General features: G+C 42.7%; 1 protein-coding gene across 1 annotated transcript; it reads left to right on the top strand.

The window, feature by feature from the left end:
- The first annotated feature begins 644 nt into the window (after window positions 1-644).
- gxylt1b (glucoside xylosyltransferase 1b) lies at window positions 645-17,176 on the top strand. The gene is made up of 7 exons (XM_086147109.1): window positions 645-923; window positions 5,315-5,537; window positions 5,628-5,759; window positions 5,843-6,094; window positions 6,247-6,370; window positions 7,519-7,691; window positions 15,320-17,176. The coding sequence occupies exons 1-7, from the start codon at window positions 721-723 to the stop codon at window positions 15,479-15,481; spliced, it is 1,269 nt and encodes a 422-aa protein (XP_086003235.1). The 5' UTR covers window positions 645-720; the 3' UTR covers window positions 15,482-17,176.
- The last annotated feature ends 8,716 nt before the right edge of the window (window positions 17,177-25,892 follow it).

Genomic DNA, 25,892 nt, shown 5'->3' with positions numbered 1-25,892 from the left:
AAATTCCAGTGCCCACCATGCTGGGAGTTACTGCATTAAATATTGATACCGGCTACCGTGTTATTGGAAGCCGAGGTAAAAATAAAAGTCGTGATGAAGGCTGCGGCCTCCCTCAACAATGAGGCCCCGGGGACCGATACCAGAAATGCACAAAAAAAACATATCCATATGAAAGGAAATTAAAACGACAGGATTATTCACAGGGTCCGACCTTGCTCGTATTCAGTCATATCTAAATAGCGTACTTGAATTTTCAAGCGTCTGATGAAATCATCACTCAACAGCCTTTCGGTGGCTCTAGTGGTTAAAGTTTAATCAAGTGGAGCCGTTAATTGTGGTTGTAATGTGTTTTTATGGCCATGCTCCATAAAATATTTTGTCTATGAACCCAAAAATTGTTAGATTATAACTTAGCAGGCCGTTTATACCCTTCGTAGGCATTAAATGTGGCTTCGCAGCTGACTAAGCAAGATAAAATGTAATATTTGATTACTTTCACATCAATTGTTTTCACCCCTCTATCATAATAACAGCTGCTCCAAGTGGCCACCAGAGGGCGCCATTTCGCGGCGGAAGCTGCTTTTATTATCTCAGCTCTAACCGGAAATGCTTCGCCATCACGTCTAACTTGACGGTGACTTTTCATGCAGGTCTCTGTGTTTACGCGTGTGTGTGAGTGTGTCATGACTTTAGTTCCGAGTTGCGTGTTTAAACTCCACAATGCGGCGTTACATCCGTGCACTGCTGCTGTGCACGGTGTTCGCCGTCTTCTCGGGCGCCTATGTTTACAGTAGGCTGCACGACCCGGACGCAGCGGGGAGAAGAAGCGGATCCAAGACGATTCCCGGGCCGGAGGGAGACCCGGGAACCGACCGGGGGCCCGCGGAGCGCGGCGGCCCGCCGGACTGGCACCGGCGCGACAGGTACGACCGGAAGTTCGGGTCCTGCAAACGCTCCGTGGATAAGACCCACGATGGCGTCGTGCAGGTGTTTGCTGTTTGCTGTTTGCTGTGTGTGTGTGTGTGTGTGTGTGTGTGTGTGTGTGTGTGTCTACCTATGTCTCGGAATGCGAGTCTGGCTCCCGTGACGTCACAGCCGAGTGGTGACGTCACACGCCGAGCAAGAGCACTCTTTCAAAACAGGTTTGGAAAATTCAAAGATTTAATATTTTTTATTGACGTTCCACAGACAATCTAACAGCTCTCAAAAGCAGACATAAACCAAATTAAAATTGAGACAAATTGTAATTTTTGTAAGTCGCTTTGGATAAAAGCTTCTGCTAAATGACAGCAATGTAAAAAAAAGAAGAAAAAAAAAGTAAAGGTAGGACACAACAATAGTAGCATCTCTGGCTTAGTTATATAAGAGAAAAAATCTAAGAGAAAAAATATTAAATAACATCTATATAAGAAATAGATAAATACAGTGAAAGAAAAAGGGAAAAAAACAGTAGCTATTTAGTTCTTTCGGGTTTATTGCAGGTACTGTATGGGAGGTTCAAGTGTTCAGGGTTGTGCAGATTTTCATGCGATGGCCGCTTTGGGTTAAAAAATGCTTTTCAACCAGTTTGTTTTTGGTTTGATTTTCCTTAAATCGCCCATTTGTGGGTGGGTTGGATCCCTGAGGATGCTGTGGGCTCTGCAGCGCCTTCCTTTCTGCTAATGTGCAGCTGCAGATTCCACGGCTCAGGAAAAACTCCACGGTACAGCGATAAAAGGACACTAGCAATTTCTTGGTGAGGTTGTTCCTCCTCGGTATCGTCAGGAAACGCAGCCTCTGGCGTTAGTTATCCAGGTCAGGTCCTCCTAAAAATGAATTTTCAGGTACCTGAAGTCTGGGACCTTCTCCACCATGTCTCCATTGATGAGGAACAGCTGAAGAGAAGATAAGATACACTTTTTTGATCCCCGGAGGCAAAGTTCTTTAGTCACAGCAGTGCAACAATGACAATATCAAGACTTATGGGTGTAAATATAAATAAAAGAGACGATTTAAAGGTAGCAAAATACACCCGCAAATAAATAGACAGTAAATAACAATAAGGATAAGAGTAGACAAAAAAATTAGAAAAAAAAGGGTGAGACTATCTTATCCTTGTTGGTCCCAGCCTGCACGCATCCTGCCTATTTCTGTCTATTTATTTTATTCTTTTTATTGCTATTGTCACTCTATTTATGTAGTCGTTTAGTTTGTTTACTTGTGTATTTTTCACCTCTACCGTTCCATTATGTTGTCCATTATTATCCATGATGTTGTTGCTGTTGTTGTTCTCCCTGCTGTCTCTTTAATCCCGGATGTCTTGCTATCTTCTGTCTCTGTTTATATTCATATTCATATTTATTTTACTTTTTATATTTGACGTGATAACTGTTTTGCTGCTGTGACATGGGGATCAATAAAGTTTGATCTTTAAGGATAAGAGCAGAAACAGAGTGACAATAACACTGACAAAAATAAACATGATCTGAGTGGAAAAATAGTGACACAAACAAGGATAAAAAAAAAAAAAAAAACATTTCCTCCTCCTGAAATTGAAGAATAAAGATTTTTTTTTAATTGTCATTGTGCAGGCAGAGTGAAATTCTGCGATGAGAGCTCTCGCCTCGGAGGATGTACAAGTTATTTTATAAAAATAGAAAGAGAGACAGGGTCTTTACATGGTGCGTTGTTGTATACATGACGTCTGAAGGTATTAAAAGCAGAACTGAAATCTAAGATTTCAAAATCTGCGGCTCCCCTGATGTTCCAGGTGGGTGAGTGTGGAATGAAGGGCTGAAGCCACGGCGTCTTCAGTGAAATTTTTTTGCCCTGAACTCAAACTTGCGGTTGCGAGGCTCCTTCCCAAGTGAATCCCGATCACCTGTCGTCGTTCGGACTGCTGACGTTTGTCTTTTTTGCTCGTGGGAAGTCGGTGGAGGACTTTAGCCGGCGTGGAACTGAGAGCCGGGCTTGGGACCAGCTGAACATGCCGGCGAATTTACCGGCCAGCTGGCCGATGAGTCTTTCTGAACCTCACCAGTTACTCGGTCCTCTGTGAGGCGTCACTGGTCGCTGTGAGCGCCTCACCTCCGAGGATTTGGCTGATGAGGTTTAGGCGTGCGTGACCCTTCCGCCGCCGGTGGCCGCGCCTCAAAGCGGCCAAAGAAGTGGTTAAGTTTCTTGGCTAGCACGGCCTCACCATGGGCTACCATGGTGGACCAGCAGTTGGTGATATTTTGGACTCCTTGCCACACCTCCCGTACGTTCTTGCTGTTGAACTGATCCTCAATTCTCCTCTTATATTGCAAGAATTTAAATTAATTTATCGTAAATTCGGGCGTGTAAGCCGCTACTTTTTGCACGTGCTTTGAGAACTGCGCCTTTTAAGAATAAGAATAAGAACAACTTTATTTATCCCGAAGGAAATTGTTGTGGCAGACTTTCAAGTAAAACATAACAATAATAAATAATAGTAGGAAATTGTATAAACAGTAAAAAAAAAAGGGGGGGGAGGATAAGAAATACAAATAAAACTATAAAGTGTCAAAGTCAAGGCTATAAAGTGTCTTAAGGTCTGAAGTGCAAAGATTTGAAGATTCCCTGCAGCTGAAGGAAGAGGAATTAAATTAAATATAACTATATTTATAAAATATAATATAAATATAATATTATAACGATACAGCGAATTTATGGATTTTTAATTAGGGTATCTTCCTTCCGCCAACACCATCACTGTGGACAAATGCAACTGGGTTTCAGCAAACCCGCTCGCACTTTACATTAATTCCTCAGATCAGCCATTTTGCGCTTATTGCAAACATACCCATCATGAAGAAGATGCCCAGGAATGTATTTTCAAGTCAAAAGCCATCAGTCTGGCTGTTGAAGAAGGACAAAAAGGGGAATTGTGTTATATACCGGTAATTGTAGACGTTACCGTCATTTGTTTAATTAAAAGTTTTCATAGAAATATTTCCTGTTACATCTTGCTGCGTTAATATCTCAGATTTCAACAGGGACGCCAGACAAGTGCGACTTATTTATGTGCAATTTCTTTTTTTGTTTAAAAATTAGTTTGTGCCACCAATATACAGGACTGTCTCAGAAAATTTGGACATTGTGATAAAGTTCTTTATCTTCTGTAATGCAATTACAAAAACAAAAATGTCATACATTCTGGATTCATTACAAATCAACTGAAATATTGCAAGCCTTTTATTATTTTAATATTGCTGATTATGGCTTACATCTTAAGAAAACTCAAAAATCCTATCTCAAAATATTAGAATATCATTAAAAAGTTTTTTTTGTTTTTTTTAATTGCATTACAGAAGATAAAGAGAGTTATCACATATTATAATTTTCTGAGACAGTCCTGTAAAGCGGCGCTCTATAGTCTGGAATTTACGCAAAGTTTGAAATAAAATCCCTTGGATTTGCAATTCAAACTCGATTCGAGATTCAAACTGTTCTCTGGGTAATTCTTATCTTGGTTTCACGCAAGATAAAAAAAAAAGTCTAAAAATGATACAGCACATTATTGAAGAGAAACGTAAACAATCTTTGCAGGAATCTGAGTCATGACTTAAAACCATTAAGGTGACCAGTATGAAGGTTTCAGAGAAAACACGATGGTTGATGATAAAAAACCTGTAATTTAAAGAAAAGAAAGAAAGGGCAGAAGAAGCGGCAGAATGTCCATGCTGGTTTTTGCAGCTTTAGATGTTCTCAGAGCTGGTGTAGGATTTCTATCAAATATCCTCCGGTTCGGGGGCATCACGTTGTATGTTTCAGTTAATATGTATTTTCAAAATGCAGCGTTGGTCACAAGTTACTTATGATCAGCGTTCATAAATTGAATGAAGAAATTTTGTTGAAAAAACATTGAAAAATAGTCAAAAATATTCGATAAATAAAATCGAAACATCCAAAAAAAAAAAAAAAAAAAAAAATCTAAAATGAGGAAAAACTACACACAAAAAAAAATCTAAAAATGAACAGAAAAGCATCAGAATTTTGAAAAGTCAAATAAATAAATGAAAGTGGAATTAAACTCGCTGTCCGTCATGTTTTTGTGCCCCAGGCTGATACTGACAAATCAGCTCCTGGATTTCGGCTCCGGGGTCCGCGACTCGATTTCCTCCCTTCGAAATGTTTTAAATGTGGAGACGGAATTTTATTTTCACAGTAACAAAAATATAAATATGATGATATCCGGTTCGGTGAATTTAAAGTTGGAACTTTTCTTGTTAACAGGATCACAAAAGGGATGCGTTTACGTTGCGTTTTCATCCAAAGAAAGCAAGAATATCCTGAAAATGTCTTGATCCCTCAGGTTGGTCACACGCCGAAGAGGCCGGGTGGAGTCGGGCGGCGGCGGCGGCGGCGGCGGCGGCGGCGGCGCCCGGAACGCGCCGATGCACCTGGCCGTGGTGGCCTGCGGGGAACGCCTGGAGGAAACCCTCACCATGATGAAGTCGGCCGTGCTCTTCAGCGTCGGGCGCCTCTTCCTGCACGTCTTCGCCGAGGACCGGCTGCACGACGCCTTCTCGAGCGCCGTGAGAGTTTTCAACTTAAACAAAAAAAAATGATTTCATGTTTCGGCACGGCGGTGACGAACCCCCCGCTCCGCTCCGCTTTTCTTCCAGCTGGATTCGTGGCCCGTTTTCATCCGCTCGACGTTCGACTACGCCGTCTACTCCATCAGCTTTCCAAGTGAGAACGCCGGCGAGTGGAAGAAGCTCTTCAAACCCTGCGCGTCCCAGAGGCTCTTCCTCCCGGTGAGGTCCTCACAGAGATAGGAAAGCACGCGTCTCTGGAAAACGCCGCCTTGTCCTGAGCGTTTGCGTCCCCGTCCCCGCAGCTCATCCTCACAGATGTGGACTCCCTCATCTACGTGGACTCGGACATCCTCTTCCTGCGGCCGGTGGACGGCCTGTGGGCGCTCCTGTCCCGGTTCAACGCCTCGCAGCTGGCCGCCATGGCCCCGGAGCACGAGGAGCCCCGGATCGCCTGGTACAACCGCTTCGCCCGGCACCCTTTCTACGGCAGAACCGGCGTCAACTCGGGAGTCATGCTCATGAACATGACGAGGATGAGGAGCACGTTCTTCAAGGTAGAACCACAAAGACTTGGGTTGTAATTCTCAAATCGGCCACCGGGTGTCGCTCTTCTAATTCTTTTGGAAATGCACCTCTTGCTACAAAAGCAGGAACACCCAATGTGACAATGTGTGTGTGATTGTGTGTGTGTGTGTGTGTGTGACAGAACGACATGACGTCAGCGGGGCTCCGCTGGGAGGAGCTGCTGATGCCTCTGCTCCAGAAATACAAGCTCAACATCACCTGGGGCGACCAAGACCTTCTCAATATCATTTTCCACCACAATCCTGGTGAGTCCCGCGCAGACAAAGAGCTGCAGCGAGCACTTTTCAGTAAAATAAACTCGCTGATGCTTCCAGAACAAGGGTGTCAAACTCGTCATACGGCCTAATTTGATGTCACATGCCGGTAAAATCATAGCGTAGTTACCAAGAAGTAACACTAACTCCATATTTTTCCTTTGTTTTAGTGTAAAGGAGAACAGGTAGATGATAGAAAGCTTTCTATGTAATGAACTGCTCTTTTAAAAAAATACATGATGAACAACCAGAGATTCATTCAGAAAAAGGAAGTCCAATTCAACAAATCAATGCCTCAGTTCTGTCTTCTCAGTTCTCTGTGGATTTTGTTGTATTTTCCACCATGGTGAGTCTTATAGTGGCACCAAAACTCGCTGCATCACTCCAAGCATACGGGGTTCTTATTAACCTCAACAAACAGATAAAAAGTGATCAATTTTTCGTGGAAACCCTACACTCTTTGTCAACTTTTCTCTTTTTTTGACAACAACATCTTGCCAATGAGGGTGTCGGGCCCAATGTGAAAGCAGGATCATTTCCAACAATAAGTAAAAAATGTTATTTACAGACCCGAAAGCTGCATTGCTGCCATCTGCTGTAAGTTCTGAGTCACATGGCGTTGTGCCACGTCGCTAACACTGACTAAAACTGTTTGTTTGTTTGTTTAGAAGTTTATTGGGACTCTGTAGTCCTGCGCAATACAAATATAAAACTGTATAAAATCGACAATATATATAAAATATACAGATAGGCAATAAAATAACTGTACAATATATAAACAGGCAATAAAATATATAGTTTGGAAGTTGAAAGTGCGCCCTTAGCAGACAATATGGGAACTGCATTTTTATTCAGTAGTAGTTCAAGATTTTTATGTATTTTTTCAAATTGTAGATTTATTCTACAGACCGGATTGGACCCCCTGGCGGGCTGGTACCGGCCCGCAGGCCGTACGTTTGACACGCCTGTTCTAGAACATGATATATCTTCATATATCTTCAGATGTTTTGTAGCCCCGGCGTCCCCGTGGAAAGCAAGCGGATCTTTACTCGGCGCCCAAATGCAAAAAGTCAACAATCCACATTCAGTACTGTTCATCAGTAACACCTGTTTCTGTGTTGGTGCTCGTCGGCGACCAGAGTGCCTGCTGGAGTTTCCCTGCCGCTGGAATTACCGTCCGGATCACTGCATCTACGGCAGCAACTGCGCCTCGGCGGAGGACGACGGCGTCTACATCGTGCACGGAAACAGGGGCGTTTACCACGACCGCAAGCAGCCGGCCTTCAGGGCCGTCTACGAGGCCATACGCAAGGTAGGAGGGGCCGCGGGGCCGGGGAGGTTACTCAGTTCTCCCGCCGTTTGGATGCAAAGCTCACTTCCTGTCCCCGTTTGCGTGTTTTTTTTTTGTCCGATTCCGGGATCGCAGACGGGTATCAATCGCGTTTCTGTGTTTTGACGGCGTGGCTTGTTCACTCCCGCCCGTTTTCGCGGCTCCTGTCCGTAAAAAGAGAACGCTGATGATTACCGGGCTTGGAAACGATTGATAAACGCAAGCTAACTTTTGTTTAGCGAAACAGTTCGGGGGATTTTATGCACGTCTCTGCGTCGGAACTGTTATTGGTTTTCACCTGGAGGCCTCAGCATCATGGCATCGAGAGGGAAAACGAAAAAAGAACGACGACCGCGAGGTGTGTGTGTGTGTGTGTGTGTGTGTGTGGGCACCGCAGCGGCTCCCACTGATTAAAAGTTGTAAAACGGCTAAATTGAAACATCGGGTTGAAGAGGCGCGGCGAGCCTTCGGCGTGAACTTGCGGGACGTCTGATTGGAGGAGGCCTGAGGACAGATCTGCCCTGGGATTGGTTGTGACCCTCGGTATCAGAGGCCGCATTGGAAAACAAATCTCTGGCATTGACAGAGGGTTGAAGGCAAAGCTAATTTCACCGGCGAGGATGTTTATGGGTTGTTTACCAGCAGTGTAATAATATTGACGACAGGAGTGGCATTTACTTAATGACGCCATCAAGGGAAGTCTCATTGCACCCCTATTAACAAAGCATTGAGCGTAGATCAATGCGATGGCCGATCCATACTTTTATCCACGGCCCGCAGTTAAGACTGGCTTTACAGGACAGGATCAATCTCATCGGTGGACACACACACCGTAAACGCTCACCCAGGTGAGCGCGCACACTCCCGGCCGAGGGCGCCGAAAGCATCAAACTCGATTAAACTGATTTAGTATCGATGCTCCTCTGGAATAACCGACGTTTTGGCAAATCGGATCCGTTTGAGAAAACGGACGTGCCTTTTTTGCTTTTAACGGGATTGTCGGACGCCGAATGCCGAGCTCGAGACGCAAGGTTTTCACTGTCGCAGACTAGAAACTGAAAGTCAAAAGGACATTTTTGGAGTTTTACCCGTGTCGCGGCGCATTCTCATCCGCATCAAGTATACGGTGGTAATCTTTAGCTCAGTCTTCTCCTGGTCGTGAGCGAACCACAATATAAAACCTGTTTGATATTATTGCAAATTTTCCGTTTTCACGGTGATGTAACACAATCGACAACCAATAGATGAGCTCCGACAAAACCGGAAACAGTAAAGCTGGTTGACAAACAATCACCGGAGCCGTATCGGCGGCCGAGACGGTATTTGTCTGCGGTTTGGGTGATCGGGAACGGCGGAGGATGTGCCGATCAATACGGAGCGTCCAGGAAGAGGAGCGGACGGTGGAGCCGCCGGCAGAACGGCTCGGATCGGACCATGACAACTCTCCAATGTGCCATCACTGAGCGGAAATAGCAGGGAATCTGCAGATTTCAAATAGCAACCCTGTAAGATTCACAGTTTATGTAAAATCTACACCCTGTGAGGATGTGGTGCAGATGCTGAAACACACAAAAGCCCCGCAAACAAACAAACAAATGTTTTTTTCAATTCGTCCCTCGAGCCGGAACAAGGCAACTACACGCACGCATGAAGCGCGAGTTTGGGTTAAAGCGGGAAAACGCACTCAGCGCCTCTGCAGAGCCATAAGGAAATGCCAAAGGTGGCTTATAAACAGGGAAATGGACGATGTTGTAGTTTTTACCGATAGGTTCTTTAAACGGGTGGTTAAACCTTCCTTTTTGGAATTTTCGCACCATAAATTTTCTCAAAAACTGTATAATCCAGTGGGCCTCGTGTATGAATTCTTGTTTTCTTACTGACCTCCAACCAATCATTCGGTACACAAAATCTGTCAAAATGTTTCGGTGGGACTTTGGTAAGCGACCGAGCCGCTCCGCTTGATTGGTTGTCGGACGGTTCCCACCTGACAAGGGGACGGCGTATGAAAGTGGGTTCTTGGTTGAATATTGGTTGCAACGTCAGACAACGTTAGATAACTACTTTTGTAGTTCTGGAATACAACGTTGTTCCAAACGCACGCTAACTACAGCTGTCTGCTATCGCTGGCAACGATAAACCAATCAGAGAACAGTACATCGTACGCTTCCCCCAGCCGCACGTACTGCGCCTCAACATAATATTACTGTACAGTTGTGTGTGTGAGGACCCCAAAAAAATGGCACTTGTTAAGAGACATGCTTACGAAGCGGACTCAAGAACAGCCGCAAAAGAATTCAGCATTAATGAATCAATGGTACGGACGTGGAGGAAGCGAGTAGATGAACTGGGATAAGTACAGAAGACCAAACAGATACGAATAAAGTTCGACTAAACTGTCTATTTTGTTTCGCTTTATACGGTGTATGTTTTGTCGCCTTAAAATGCGATGCATCTTATGGTCCGCAAAATACGGTTGCTAAATGAATCACATTAGAATCTCCAAAACCCAGCAGCGTTCATATAACAAGGAATTATAAATCACTTATTGGTTGTCATTGTTCATATTGTTTGTAGTATAATGTTACTTACTGACTATAACATTGATTGTTTTAACTGATCTGCGTAGCAGAGCCCAGAACCCGGTCGTAATATCACATCTTCTGGTTCATGGCAGTAACTGATGCAAATCAGGAAGCTGCGTCCTGCATCTGGAAACAAAGGGAATAGATCCATCTATGAGTGTGTGCGTGTGTGTGTGTGTGTGGGGGGGGGTTCCCGACATAAAGCATCTCATTCCTTCTCCTTTGCTGCCAAAGCCGAGCCCAGGAAGAAGCCGTTAAATTTTACAGCCGGCGGTACATTTAGAGTTGGAGTCGACACGCCAACAGTGCCCCATCGTCCGCACAAGATCAATACACCCAACTGTAAATGCAACTTTATGACTGGCGGGTGTATGCGTGTGTGTGTGTGTGTGTGTGTGTGTGTGTGTGTGCTCGTAAAAACGCCGCTCTCTCCGTGACCCAATACCAGGAATCTGAACTGCAAGCAAATGAGCCCGCATAAAAAAAAAAAAAAAAAAAAAAAGGTTAATTCCCCTTTGATTTCCTCGGAGCGTTGTAAAGGCTCCTTCATTATCGGGAAGACATGAAACCGTTTCGCTAATCCCAGGTTCTCCGGATGATAATCCCAGAGCGCGAGGCTCACTCCGGAAACACCCGTGGCTTGTTTACCGTCGGGGGCGACATCAGGAGGCGCGCCGGCGCCCGCCGTGGTCCGCGGATTTGGTTTTTAATCAATGCAGCGAAGCAATATCTTGGACACCTGAACGCTCCTCCTGCGGGAATCCCATCCAATCCGCCGTCTCCGACACGACGGCTGGAATCTGGCATTTCAGCCAAAAGCCTGTCATCGCGCTGGTTATTAAAACAAGGCGATCTCACGGACGTCTATTTCTTCCCGGTCGGAATCTGCCTCGTTTTAACGGAGCGATATCGGGCTCTGGCGATACTTACTTGCCCAAGTATTCGATAGGACCACTGAAAGTGGGCGGGGCTTGTGCCGGGGATTAACTAGCGCCTTGATGGATGCAGAGTCTCTGGTCCAGGAGTGATAAACTCTTTTTCACCGAAGGCCACATCAGCAAATGCTTGCCATCAAAGGGCCACGTGTAACATTTAACTACTCCTTAATGTTAAATAACTCCAAAATGTTACATATGCATATGCATTTAGAAGAAGAATTAAAAAGTCCTACCTGAGGCTATCAGACTTTTTAATTCATCTTCCCTCAGCAGCAGGGAATGTTCAAATCTTTGTAGTTAACAGTTAACAGTTAAGACAATTTATATTTCATTGTATTTCTTATTCTTCCTCCTTCCTACTATTATCTATTACTGTTACGTTTTTACTTGAAACTCTGGCACAACAATTTCCTTGGGGGTAAATAAAGTTGTTCTCATCATCTCATCTCGTCATTTCCATCTTTCTTGAAACAGCCTTGCGTTCGCATCAGCTTCTCTCTTCCTGGATCGTTTGTATTTTTTTAAGTCCACTTGTAGAAAATGGCATTAATTTGGATACTCTGCAATGTCGTCACATCACAACATGATAGGTCATGGTCGACGCACGTGTTCCATTTATTTATTTTAAGACAATCTGACCTTTTAAGATATTTTCGTGGGCCCATATTTGAGTTTGACGCATTTGGTCTTCTGAATCAAACCCAAAACCAAAGTAATCACCCACCAGTTTTGTCCGAATTTGATGTCAAGGGGTCCGGACCAGTAAAATCATGACCTAGAAGTAACACGAAGTCCAAATTTTTACTTTGTTTTAGTGTAAAGGAAGTAAACAGGTAAATAATCTATAATCTAATATAAAAATCTTTATATGTAATGAACTGTTCCTCAACAAAAATACATGATGAATTCATTTTAAAAATGTATATTAAAAAAGAATTGATGAAATTACACCCTAAAAATATTGTTGATCTTTTCACTATTTGATTGTTAGCATGTATAGGAGGAGGTTTAATGTTTACAAGGCTAATGGTGGCTGTTCTGGTTATTAAATCAATCTTTTTAATTTTTGCCTCTTTTTTTTTTTTTTGGTATGGTTTTTGTGGTTTTTATAGAAATAAGTAAAGAAAAGATCGTTCGAAGAATGTCACTAGACATTTTTTCATCAAAAAACCATTTTGTTTTCAAATTTTGAAGCAAAAAATACATTGCAAAGTCACCTCTTCATATTTTCCTTGCCCGTTTTTTTTTTTTTTTTTAAACCCACTGTATAAAACCGTCAGATGCATGTGACAAAAAAACGCGCCGGCTGCACTAACACAAAGATTTGATTTCAGAAACAGGGGGCCACAAAATATTGTCCCGAGGGCCGCGAGTCTGAGATTCCTGATATATAGAGTGTGTGAATGACAGTTAATGGTTGCATGTCAATATATGATGCATGAATGAAAGCGTTGTCTTTCGGCTTTTCCCTTCAGGGGTCAAAACAGCGAATCGACCTTTTCTATTTAACCCTATTCTCTGCATCCGCCTCTCTCACGCCAACTAACTTCCTAATAACTGACTAATATCCCCTCTCACTACGTCCATCCATCTTCTCTCTGGTCTTTTTTTCTAGACCTCCAATTCCTGCATCCGTCTACCAATAAACACTGCTCAAAAACATAAAGGGAATGCTAAGATAACATATCCTTGATCTGAATGGATGAATAATAAGATAAACTTCCTTTGTCACAGCTGTGTAACAGTTATGTCAAAAAAAGAAAATAAATATGAGTATAAATATAAATAAAAAGACATACAGTAGATAGAAAGACAAAAAAAAATAAAAACAGAAACAACAACAATATCAGGGATGACAATGGGCAACATCGAGGAACAGTGAGGGTGAAAAATACACATCTATAACTAAACTACAATATAATATTCTTATCAAATATTGTTATTGAATACTTTATTCTTTACATCTTTGAATGTGCTGACAAAAAAATAGCATAAAAATAATCAATGGAAATCAAATGCATGAACCCATGGAGGTCTGGATTTGGAGCCACACTCCAAATGAAAGTGGAAACACACACGACAGGCTGATCCAACATTGATGTAATGTCCTTAAAACAAGTCCAAATAAATCAATAAAGCAATGTTGCTGGACACTTTGATTTCCCACAAGTGTAACTGACTTGGAGTTACATGGTGTTTTTTGTTCCCTTTATTTTTTGAGCTGCATATTCACTCTCGCTCCTTTGCGCATGACCCAACTATCTCAGTCTGGGTTCCCCGACCTTCTCTGCAAAACATCTAACATGCGTTTTCCCTCTGATCGACTCCTTCCCGATCCAATCCATCCTGGTCAAAGAGATCTTCGTCTTTCCGTCATTGTCCACCATTTCTAGCTTGTACAGCAGGGATGCCCACACTTTTTCGCCTTGTGAGCTACTTTTCAAATGACCATGTGAAAATGATCTACCTCCACTTAAAATGCTGAATATATATTTATTGATATATCTACTGAGTATACTTAACACAATAAATGTTTGTGGATCTTGCATAACTGCATGAACCCTTATGGCACACTACAACAGAGTACTTTTTTGGTAAATACCTTATTCTGATGACTTGAACGGAGTCAGCAGCATTGTTGAAGTTAGCCATGACAAAAATGACCGCCGTCCTGACAGCTGGGATTTTAGTCCCTTCACCTTTCTCCTTCTTGGCTCACTTTTCGGCGGGAAGTCGGCGTTGTAGTTTTTATGAACGGTTTGAAAATGCCGCTCCACATTTCCCTTTTTTTGGTATAGCGATGGCAGACCGGCGGATGAGGGAAACGCACTTTGAAAACGACATAGTAAAAAATAAATTCTGTATGAAAGTGATACGTTTTAGTCTTTACTTTGTCCAGCTCCCCCACTCATTTTTATACCCCTAAGTTTAGAAGGACATAAATTGGAGGCTAACTCGCTAGCTTGCTAGAACGCGTCATTATGTGCACATGCGCAGCGAAGCCTGTGTCAGAAAAGGTCAAGTGACAAATTTCATAGTGAGGATGACGGGCTGAGGTCTACCTTTTAATGCCTTGTGATCTGCACACGCCCTGACATTTTTCTCCACCCATTCCAGCCTGCTTGAAGCGGTTATGCATGAACGGTTGTTTGTCTTAATATGCGGCCCTGCGATCGCCTGGCGACCGATCCAAGTTGTGCAGGAATGAAGGAATGAACGCATGAATCCGCCATCTGATTGGTAAAAAGGGATAAACGCGATAGCGGTGTAAACCCTCGGGGCTCGGCAACCTTCTGATGCAGCTCCCTGTGGCTCGTGAAAATAATTAATGCCTATTTAATGTATTTTGTTGTAGTTGGTTCATTTTTAAAAGTAACCTTCAATCCAACTTATTTTTTTTGGAGATCAAAATCTTTTGTTGCATGCAGAAATGCAATTCCGTTTTCTCTGCGGTTGTTCATTGATTTGCAAAAAAAAAAAAAAAAAAAAAAAAAATGCAAAGTATATTTTGTTTATGCATAGCATACAGGCAAAAAAAATTACATTATATGCCGTGTTAATTTTAAATTTGAAGATTATGGTGATCTTGTAACATCTACATAAAACGTGTTGAAATATTATTGTTGCAGGACAGCATTTTTAGTTTGCTGCCAGTGGATAAATTACACTTTTTTTTTATTTACATAAATACAAGAAGGACTCAAATAGACACTGAGTATTTTGCTTAAAAGTAGCCTTCAATCCAACTTCTTTTTTTCAGAGTTCAAAATGTTTTGTTGCATCCAGAAATGTTTTCTCTGCGGTTGTTCATCGATTAAAAAAAAAAAAAAAAAAAAATGCAACACATATTTTGTTTATACACAGGCAAAAAAAAATAACATTATATGCCGTGTTAATTCATTTTAAATTTTAAAAGGGTTTTGTGGCTCCCGGTGTTTTCTTGACTGTGGAGAAACGGGCCCAAATGGCTCTTTGAGGATTCGAACAGGTTTCCACGATAGAAGAAAAACAAGCGTATAGTTTCTGAGCAGGTTGCAGTTCTTTGCTGTTAAACTCGTTTTAGTAACCAGCGAATGTCTCTTTGTTCAAGTACCCCTTCGGTGCCGACCCGGTGGGGTCTTTGTTGGATCCTCTGGAAGAGGAGCTGCTGACGACGACACACACTTACTGCGGTAAATCACACGCACTTTTCACCAAGACGCTGTCGAACAGCCTGGCCAACGTCAAGATGGAGGCCCCGCGTGGACGGTAGCCGATCGGAGCCTCCCTGCGGCGCCGAGCTTTCGGACGCTTGAACGATGAACTCTCTTCTCGCTTCTTTTCTAGTGACCTCCGTGTCAAGGCCGGGCTCGTAACATATCGATATACATATATATAAAATACGGTCGCAATTGTATTTACAAACCCGCAGATTTGTTGCAGATGATTTTTATGGCCTCATAAGGCATTGATCGCCGTCCGTGTCAAGTCTGGATGAGCGCGATGGCGGCAAAACCTCAATATGTATGAGATATTTTAAAATCAATACAAAAGCTATCTATCTGCCCGGGGAGATTGGAAAGCAGCTCGGATAAAATGACCAGAAAACTCTGTAGAAACTTTTATCCCACATAAAGGGATCTAAATGGAGCCGCCACGCCTTTACAACGACCGCGAAGAACGAATACACACTTATTGAGCACCCGATAAAATATATTTTCCAGCCAGTGCAGCCCGGCTGATGCTTCATCTCGACGAAATAGTGGATGTTATATTTAAAAATGTAAAGATTTTAGAGAAGCATGTTTACACTTTTCCACCGGCATGACGCTCCCGAGAGCGCCGGAATGAAACGTTACTACCGGAATCCCTTTTTGACAGAATCAACACATGTATATGTATTTTTTTTCCTTCGTTCCTCAAAGCCCTTGACTTTCCATATTGGAGAAATGATGGAAGAGCAAAATGTTGTGGTGTGTTTGTGGCTCCAGGATGAACCCCGGCTGTCGCTGGACGATGAATGAATGAATGAGAAATAACGGAAGCGTTGAAAACTCCTTGTAAAAGACATAGAACTGGATAAAGAGTTTTTTACAGATCTACACACGGGACGGGCTTTCCAGCTTCCCTCAACTGTTCAGCCGCATCCCGGATGTGGGTGTGAACGTGACGGATGTATATTTAGATGTGGCTTCTTTAAGTCACCATTGATTTCACCGCTGTTTTCGTGAGAAAACGCGTCCTATTTCGAGAAATCCCGTCTTTAGTCACCGGATTCTGAAAATGCAGTCTCAGATGACGTGCCCCCCCCACACACACCTCCCCCCTCCTCCGCCCGCTCCGCTCGAGGGGTCGTCCACAATTTAACCCGTGAATTTCCAAGATTATCCTTCGGACGTTCACGAGCGTCGTGAAGAATAACTCGCAATGTAGCAGATTCATCTAAAATGAATGGCCGGCTATTTGGTTTTTATTGCTATCTATTCTAGTAAATGATGATATATTGGTGGAGTTTCTTTGCCCGCAGTTGGTGTTAACTTAACGACAAACCGCTCCTTCCCGTCTCTAAACCTTCTCCAAGCCTGGAATTGCCCCTTTTTCGTAGGCAGTGCAACTTACGCGTTTGTTTCAGACAGGTAAGTGTGTTGTTTAGGACCTTTAGATTTTTCTGATTTTTTTTTTTTTTTCTGTCTTTTTTTTTTTTTTGTGTAAACAGCAAAATGTGCTGTGACTTATAAACTCTGAACACTAAGATTTTAATCAATTTTAACGATAAGCTACAAACTCTGATACCAAAGCATCGTCTCCGGGGTTCGGCCAACGGTTTTCGGCATCGTTGAATGTATTTCTAAGGGTGGAAAACGCGTGAGAATTCTTGAATATCCTGTTTATCTGTACCAAGATGTTTGAGTGTTTTTAAATTTGCTGTTTCTGTGTTGAAAATAAAGTTTCTTTGTACCTTTGTGAAGACAGTGTGTTATTTCTGACCACCAGAGGGTAGCATGTTTTCACATGACCGCAGCTGAGAGTGAACTGTATCTTCTTTTTTTGCCTCCCAAAAAAAACCTCCCCCTGTGTTTGTGTTTGTAAATAAAAATGCATTAGTAAATCCTGAATGACCAGGTGAAGATATTTATTTTTGATGAAATCTCGTGGTATGTTTAAATATCAGAGGGGCAATTTTTTTTTTTTGACGCATTTTTCTCAGCGGTGTGCTTCATCATTTTACACTCCCAAGTTAAATATGATTATTATTTATTTAGTAATAGTTTTCCCTTATGATGCCAAATCCTGCACCAAACCTGCTTTTATTACCATTGTTTGATTTTTTTTTTTCTAAAACATTTGCAAAGGTCTGATTTTAAGGTGAAAATGATCTCAAAATGTAAAAATATTCTATACATATTAGCGTTAAAATGCAAATAATACCATGAAAGGGTAAATTGTAGAAAAACTCAGTCTTTGCACTCTTTAAATCCAGATATACTGGATTTGATTGTACAATGAAATGCAGATAAGTTATTTAAGGATATAGTACACATGCGCACGAAAAGGTATGTTTATCGATCTGCAAAATCGGACGCAACTATTGATATAGAATTGCGTTGACTGTAAATATTGCTAATATTACATTACTGCTTTGGCTGACGACAGCGCGATTCCCGGACAGGTTACGTAAGTTGCTTTTTGTTTAAATGCGTTACACCGGACAATGCATCTGCTATTTCCCTTTTGTATGCTTCCCGGCGCGAAGTGGCTTTGCTAGTTGATTCCACGAGGATCTAACTGGAAAAAGATTGATGCTGTGTTTCTATCGCTTCCTCGGACGGATCGATGGACTTGCCAATAATCTATGACCGGACCGCCCGAGGTGCTACACATCCCCGCCTCGGCTCCGAGGCGCTCATAAAGTGTAAGTGATGGACCAATAACCAAGTCGTATAGGTGCCTGTCTGTAACACTGTATGCCATTGACAGTTGGGAAGGAGTTTATGCTTATTCCCATTAGATGGGGGATACGACCATGCGTTTATGGTTTTTGTGGCAGTTTGATACATGGCGTCACAAATAGCCTCCATTCATCAATATATATCTGTATGAGCGCTTATCAATTACCTCCATCGACCTACAGTATGTGCACAGATGCAACATGTAACAGGCGTGGCCCCCGGGGGGAAGAGGCAGACAATGGCTTACATTGTGCGGACGGATGTTTTATTTTTATTTTTTTCTACCATAAAAGCAAGTGTTTCATACTTGTATTATCCTTGCGATGCTGAAAGAGACAGTTTAAGAAGCGAATGCGTGACCTCCAGCGTTTATGATTAGAGTGGAAGTCGAGAAAACGAGGACGTCACCCGGTTTGCGCCGGACGACAGCCGTTGACGCAAGTCCAGGGTAACGCCGTGGTAAGGTTATGTTTTTCTCAAAAGCGGCCAAGAGTTGGAGGTCAGTGATGGCAGAAAAGAACGAGGCCGCCACCTGATAACGGCAAAAATAGCTTTTTTTTTTTTTTTTTTTACAATACGGTCTTGTCGAAAACAATTGTGCTGCAAAACGGCATCAGGAAAACAAATTGACTGGCATTGAAGCTGTAAAGCAGGTTTCTGGAACGTGGGCATCGGTCTCTGCGTTATAAAAGATATTTTCAAAAAAGGTAAAACCGATAAAACACCCACCTTGCGCACAAGGATGCGAATAAATAATAAAGTGCGAGCGCGGGAGCTTGCGGAGGTGGACGGCGGCGGCGCGAGACGAGCTCTTCGGGCGGGAACTTTACGTCGAACGGTTTTCGGGTAACGAATTAAAAAACGCCAACATCTTGATCGAGACTAATCCCCGCTCTCAGATCTGGATTAACAGGATCAGGATTACGCTTCTCCTCCGTTATTTCAATTAACCCTCAGGGGAACGCGTCTGCAACGAACACGCTGGCGCTGTATTTCGGTCGTTAATGACGCGTCGACCACGTGCCGCCGGCGCCGGAGAAGTCGAGGAAACCTCAAACTCATGGCTTCTCCTTCCCGGCGATCGAAATCTCTGCCGATGATCTTCGTGACCCGTCTGTTTTTTTTTGCACGTGTGAAGCCTGATAGGAAATAATTACGCGGCGTTGTTTGTAAGTGCTTTTAATAGCAGGGTATCAAGCGATGGAGCGGTAATTAATTGGCGTGCGTTCGGCGTTAACACGCCTTGTTTTGTAAAGGATATCTCACAATATGTTTGTTAGAGCTGGAATATCTTCTCGGTCCAGCTCAGCTAAATGATGAGTTTTTGCATATAGATTTTTTTTCATTCTGCTACATTTTTTAAAAGCAGAATTAAAATACTTTGATAATGTACTAGAACGTAGCAAAAATAAAATGAAGGATGAAATGAAGAAGCTGCCTGATGCGGGAGGTCGGGGGGGGGTCGACCCCCGCTGTGTCCCCGTCGCAGTAAAAGCGGGATAAAATTTTCCCGGAGATTTAACCGAAACCCAATTACCTGTGATTTAATTGAAGATTCGTATTCGCGGTCCCGATCCGTCGCCGACCCACAACTTTTTCACAGGGAAAAAATAAAATAAAAGATTTGACTGTGCAGTGATTACCTTGAAATTCGGCGAATAATACCTGAAACACAGGTCATGTAATAATTAAAAGGAAATGAACTGATAATAATACTACTAAAAATGATTTATTTAGTAAAATACATAAATAGATGGATGGATGAAAGGCTTCATTATTTCTACCACTTCTGCACGCAGGGTCGTATGTGGCCTTTCCCCGCTGTCGTTGCGGCGAAATTCACGTCACATAGAGATGCACAACAATTCACCGTCATTCACATATTGTAGAGGCATATCTGGCAAAGATGGACGGATGTGCAGCCGCATCTGGACCGTTTCGGGAAGAGGTGTCCAAACCTTTTGCAAAGAGGGCCATATTAAAGTGGCGAGGAACCATTAAAATTAAATGCAAATGAACTATTTCATGATTTTTTTTTTTTATTGCAAATGGCATACTTTTCATATCTTAACAGAGCATAAATCTAAAGTTTTTACCAGAATCACTGTCTTATATTTGAATACCCAATGAAATGAGGAAAAAGTATGTCTGGGAAAAAAAAAAAAAAAAGATTAAACATATCTAGGTTCATATTAAACATCACATATTATTCACTTTTAAATTCTCACTATGATCTTAATAATAATATTCAGAAGTACAAAAGGGCCATATGAATTCTTGTATAGCCTTAAATTCTGGACTATAGAGCGCACCTTTATATAAGCCGTAAGCTGCAGGTGTCCCCATTGAAACATGAGCTACTAACGCAGCAAATGTGTTTCAGAAAACTTTTAATTATATTAATGACAGTAACATCTTGCAAATGCTTTTCTTCAGAACTCACGTGCAGCAGATCTATTTCCTTCTTTGACAGCCAGATTGATCACTTTCAATGTGAAACCCGCATCAAATGCATTTCTGCACATCTTTTCCATGATGCTGCAAATAGCAGCAAAACAGCTGATTTGAAGAATTTTCATGAATGCGAGCGGGTTTTATTTGCCCACTGTGACGGTGTTGGCCGAAGGAAGCTGCTGTATGTACCCTTTAAAAATCCATAAATTAGCCACGTCGCAGTAAAAGCCGCAGTTCTCAAAAGCATGTGTAAAAAGTAGCGGCTTATATGAGAGAGATTAGAACAACTTTATTTATTCCGAAGGAAATTGTTGTGCCAGAGTTTCAAGCAAAAACATAACAGTAATAGATAATAGTAGGAAGGAGGGAGAATAAGAAATACAATAAAATATAAATTGTCAAGGTTAAGGCTATCAAGTGTATCAAGTGTTTTAAAGTCTTAAGTACAAAGATTTGAAGATTCTCTGCGGCTGAGGGAAGAGGAATCAATATGCCGGACTTTACGGTACTCGTGATCAAATTCTTTCACTTTTAGACTCAGACATGATATTTTTTTGACAGAGGCTGCGGGCCGGTGCAAATTTGAACACGGGCCACTTTTGGCCCGCGGGCCGAACTTTGGACATGCCTGGTTTCGGGTCTTCGGTGAACCTCGTGCACGTGTTTGGAGGAACCCGGAGGATCCCACGCAGAAAAGCCCTCCTGCCGCGAGGCGGAAGCGGCAACCACCGAAAATAAATAGATGCATGAAAATCACACAGAGGTTCCTTTGCCTTGAATCGTCAGTCACACTGAATCCCGACTTGACTGCGAGCTTATACTCCTATCAATTAAGGGTAAAAATGTGCATTATTTTGAAGCGGTTCCTCTTTCCGCACGGACCGGTTCCCGCACTCTGCGCTTTCGTATATATTTGTCACGCGCAGCCAGTCGACGCTTTTGATCTCGGAGGTTTCTTTTTCTTCAAACGAAGGCGGCGGGCGTTGGAAAAAAAAAAACAAGACGGCACATCTGTCTAACTTTGACGGCTCGAGGAGAGACGTACCGACGCAGGATTCATGACGTACGTGCGTTCAAACAATCGCAGGGTAACACACACACACACACACACACACACACACACAGGGGTATGACTTTTGCTCCGCACATGTGAGCATGTAAGTCACACCATCCTCGTAGATTGCACAGCAGGGGGTCATTTACATGTAGTAATAGGGTCTACATATCAGCGGTGCAGGAGATGAGAGAGGAAAGATGCACGAGGCCCTGCAAACAGGATGCCATGTTCTTCTTTCCTTATTGACACACACGCAGCTCCGGGGTGTGTTTGATGTCCGGCGAGATGGAATACGACGTCTCTGCTCGGCGTGACACGGAATTTACTTCGCTGATTCGCTCAAGCGTGTGTGAAAAAACCCTGGGCGGTGGGAGTTTGCAGTTTATTTACTCCCCAGGATTATTTTTCTGAGTTTGTCTGACTCCACGCTGCAAAATGCCGGGTTGGACGTCCAACTTTTCACCGGGAATCGATTTTTTTTGCGGGAACCGACAATATCACCGGAGTTGACGGATTTGGCGTTTACATTTTGCAGCGTGTGACTTGTAAACACAAGAGGGTTTCATAGCTGCCGTCTTGCGAACAAACATGACAACGCTGGAATTATGATTTTGAAAATTTAGGATCATGATCCTTTTTTTTTTTTTTGTATTTTGGAGTTTTTCAAAGATTCAAAGCATTTTTTGTCACATGCACAGAGTAGAAACCTTGTACGGTGAACTTCCTACTTTGCTGTCCCCATAGCATTTGGATATGATGAAATGGTGATGGTAAACATTTGATGAATATTATAAATATGAATAATGTGGCAGTGAAAGTAGACATTTGAGTAAAAAGTAAAGTAAAAGTGCACTTTTTTTTTTTTTAATCCCTTTTATGGCCGATTCCGACCCCATCGTCCTGATGTTTTTTTTTCCACAGACCAGCTGTGTTTATATCAACTCAACACAGATAATGGTTTCCCGTTGTATGTGCTGTAAATGCTGTTTTTTCATTTCATTCATTTATGATCTCCACCGCACTCAGGGATGTGAGGGTATATATATATATATATATATATATATATATATATATATATATATATTTGTCACATGTATAAATGTACATACAACCCTTACTAGGGTTATGTTCCAGAACCAGCCAAACTAAAATCTACAAAGTAGTGACCAGATTTTTATTTTATTATTTGTATATATTTTAAAACACATAAACACTTCCTGTACTCTTGAACACTTTTTACATTCTTAAATATACATAATGTTCTGCACAGGAGATGCAGAGAATGTTGTCAGGCAAATCAGAGCCCAGGATACAGAACGGCATGCTCTGGTCGGTCGCTTATTTTACCATAAAAATGATTGAAATGATAAATATTTTTTCCGCATAAAGCCACAGTATAGTGAAAATTCTGTGATATATAAACTGCGATGCAGTGAGGTCGCGAAAACTGAACTGTGATACGGCGAGGGAATACTGTATGTATTTTTTCAAAACCCGCCAAAAGCATACAAGTCCAAAGAGTTTGGGAGATTTTAGAAAGTACTTGATAACCCTCGACTGAAGTAGGTCGCTCGGTCCCGCAGGATACCAGCTACTGTGTTCAGCTCGCTTCCCTAAAAGTCCCTATAAATCCTAATATCTAACACTATTCCGATCAGAACCTCTGACCTAGTTTTTCTTGCCTGATTTGCACGTCTTTTCCAGAGGTCACACACTCTCCCAAAGACAAAACCAAAGGAAGTCTTTTTGTTACAGGCGTTCTAAATCTGCCAAAATTTCAAGAGCGGGCTCCCGGGAGGCGGAGATTCGCTCACCTTGAGCGTCTCGCCTCCCGTGCTCGCGCAGGAGAGCCAAAAACAAGGCTTTTTACACGCCGAGACGAGCGTATCCAAGGACAGTGACGAGGCATGAGTGTGTTTTCAGGAGTGCACGACCGGCGGCGTGGCGTATTTTGGATTTTAAAGTGGTGATATATTAATGCACACACACACACGCGCGCACACCACATCATCTAGGTTCTTCATACCACTTAAAGCCAAAGAAGAGGGGCTCCAAGATAGAGCGGGCGACCCTGTTGCTTTTATATCCCAATGTATGTCGACCCTCCTCTTTTTCCCTGCCACTTCCCCATCACCAAACAATAGATTTCCCATTACTGCTCCCCCATTCCAACCCCCACTCCCCGCTTCACAATCACAGAGCGACCATGTTTACTCCCAGAGTGATCTGATTCAAAAAATAAAATAAAAACAACCTCTCGAGCCACCACTCCTGAATGTTTTGTGCACGCTTGCAAAGACCGTCTCAAGGATGAACGTACGTACAGTCAGAAGTGCAAATACGCGCCTGAGTGTATTCCAAAAGCTGGGAGCTTATCTTATCGCACACACATACACACACACACACACACACGCGTGCACATATTCCCCTGTGAGCTTTTCAATTAGGTAATTACAGTGGCGGTGAATGGAGGCTGCCTGGACACTGGCGCTCCATTGTGGAAGCACCTGTCCCCCCACAGACAGCAATTACCTGCCAGGCTGGAGGGGAGTTGCAGGCTATTGTCGCTCTCTCTCTCTCTGTCTATCTTGGCGTTGGGTGTTTCGGTGCGTGATAGTCTCTCAGCCCGTGTATGTTCGTCTTCACAAGTGTGCGTCGATGCACAAAAAAAAAAAAAGCAGGCCTGTCCAAGTGTGTTCCGTGTTGAAGGCTGGTCTTAATCATATTCATTGCCAGTGATGGAGGGACTTACAGATTGTCAAGCGGTTATTGGAGTCCATGTTTACCAATGTAATGTGAATCGCTTTTTTCCTGCTTGAATAGTTTGACGTTACGCGGCGAATACGGCCGCGCCTCAGTCGGGACGCCGGAACGACAGGAAGTGACTTTCCCATTTTCCCCCGAGGCTAAAACAGCCTCCTACAAACACGTCTTACCGCGTACTTTGAAGCTGACAGCATTTCAACTTGTAATGACCACCGTCACCGTGGGTGACGACTTATTTCGCTGATACACCGACACGACAGAAACAACCCGCGGTAGCTTGCTTCGCCGTGTGTAACTTAATTAGTTCCTGTTTGGCCGAGTGAAAGTCTTTGTTTTGAGAATGACGGTACTCTATTAATGCATACTTTTTAACGTCTGTTGTCACTAAACATACAGATGTTATTTGCTCCATCTCAAGAGCAGACCTGGGCATTTTACGGTTTTGCTGTATTCATCTGGCCCGCCAAACTATTTTCTTTGTATATTTTAATCAGTATTTTCAGTCGATATTGAATTTAGAAACTCCTTCTTTTTTTGGATGATGACATTCAAAATAATGTTGATACATTTGTATGATCATTCATGATTTTAAAGTTGAAATAAAATGCCAAAAATTGTAAATATTTAAATTGCAATTTTCAATTGGTTCAATTTTCATGATACTTAGTTGGCCTGCGCATAAAAATTAAATAAGAAATGTGGCCCGCCAGCCAAAATAATTGCCCACCTCTGTCCTAGAGGATATTAATAAATGACTTAAATGCACTGCACTTTGCACTTTGCACGACGTATAAAGGAAGGAAGTCCAAGAAAGCTTTCAGTCTCAGTCTAGTCTCAGCGGATCTTAGATTTAAAGGCTTTGCAAACACTTTGAAAACTACAACTAAAGTCTTTTCCCCTCATGCAATGTTTTCGGTTGGTTGTCGGTTGCAGTTATCAAATATTTGATATTATCGTAAGCCCGGAGACAATGCTAAGACTGAGCAACAACTGTGCTAAGACTAACACATACACTACGACTTCAGTAAGATTCTGCTAAGATTTCCTTCCAACTTCCACTTTTCAGACAGCGACTGGAAGATCGTAAGATTTGGCAAATATGCCAAATATGGCATCGTGTTTAAGACATTGTTTGGTTAAGAGAGAAATCCACAAAATTAGCAAAAACTTGGTTATAAAAAGGAAGACGGAGAGACGGCTTCTGCATCTCGGTGACAGAACTTACTTGGAAAGCAAACCCAAAAATGTTGATTCCCTTTTAAGGTTCAGGCTGGCTCTGCAGCAGCCCCCATATTTCCCCCGAAGATCACACTTGCTCCCGGAGATCCTCAGGCGACACACTTTTATCCGTTCCACGCTCTGCATCTGTTGCAGAGGCTGCAGAACTCTAGAAAGCGCGGCCTGAGGAGATAAGGCGCGCTAAAACACCTTCTCTGTCGAGGAGGGCCAATGGGAAG

Source organism: Fistularia commersonii, chromosome 5 (genome assembly GCF_037954325.1).
Source record: "Fistularia commersonii isolate RoL2024-O1a breed Wild chromosome 5, RoL_Fcom_v1.0, whole genome shotgun sequence".
Classification (NCBI taxonomy): domain Eukaryota; kingdom Metazoa; phylum Chordata; class Actinopteri; order Syngnathiformes; family Fistulariidae; genus Fistularia; species Fistularia commersonii.
This window is presented reverse-complemented; position numbering and strand designations above follow the sequence as displayed.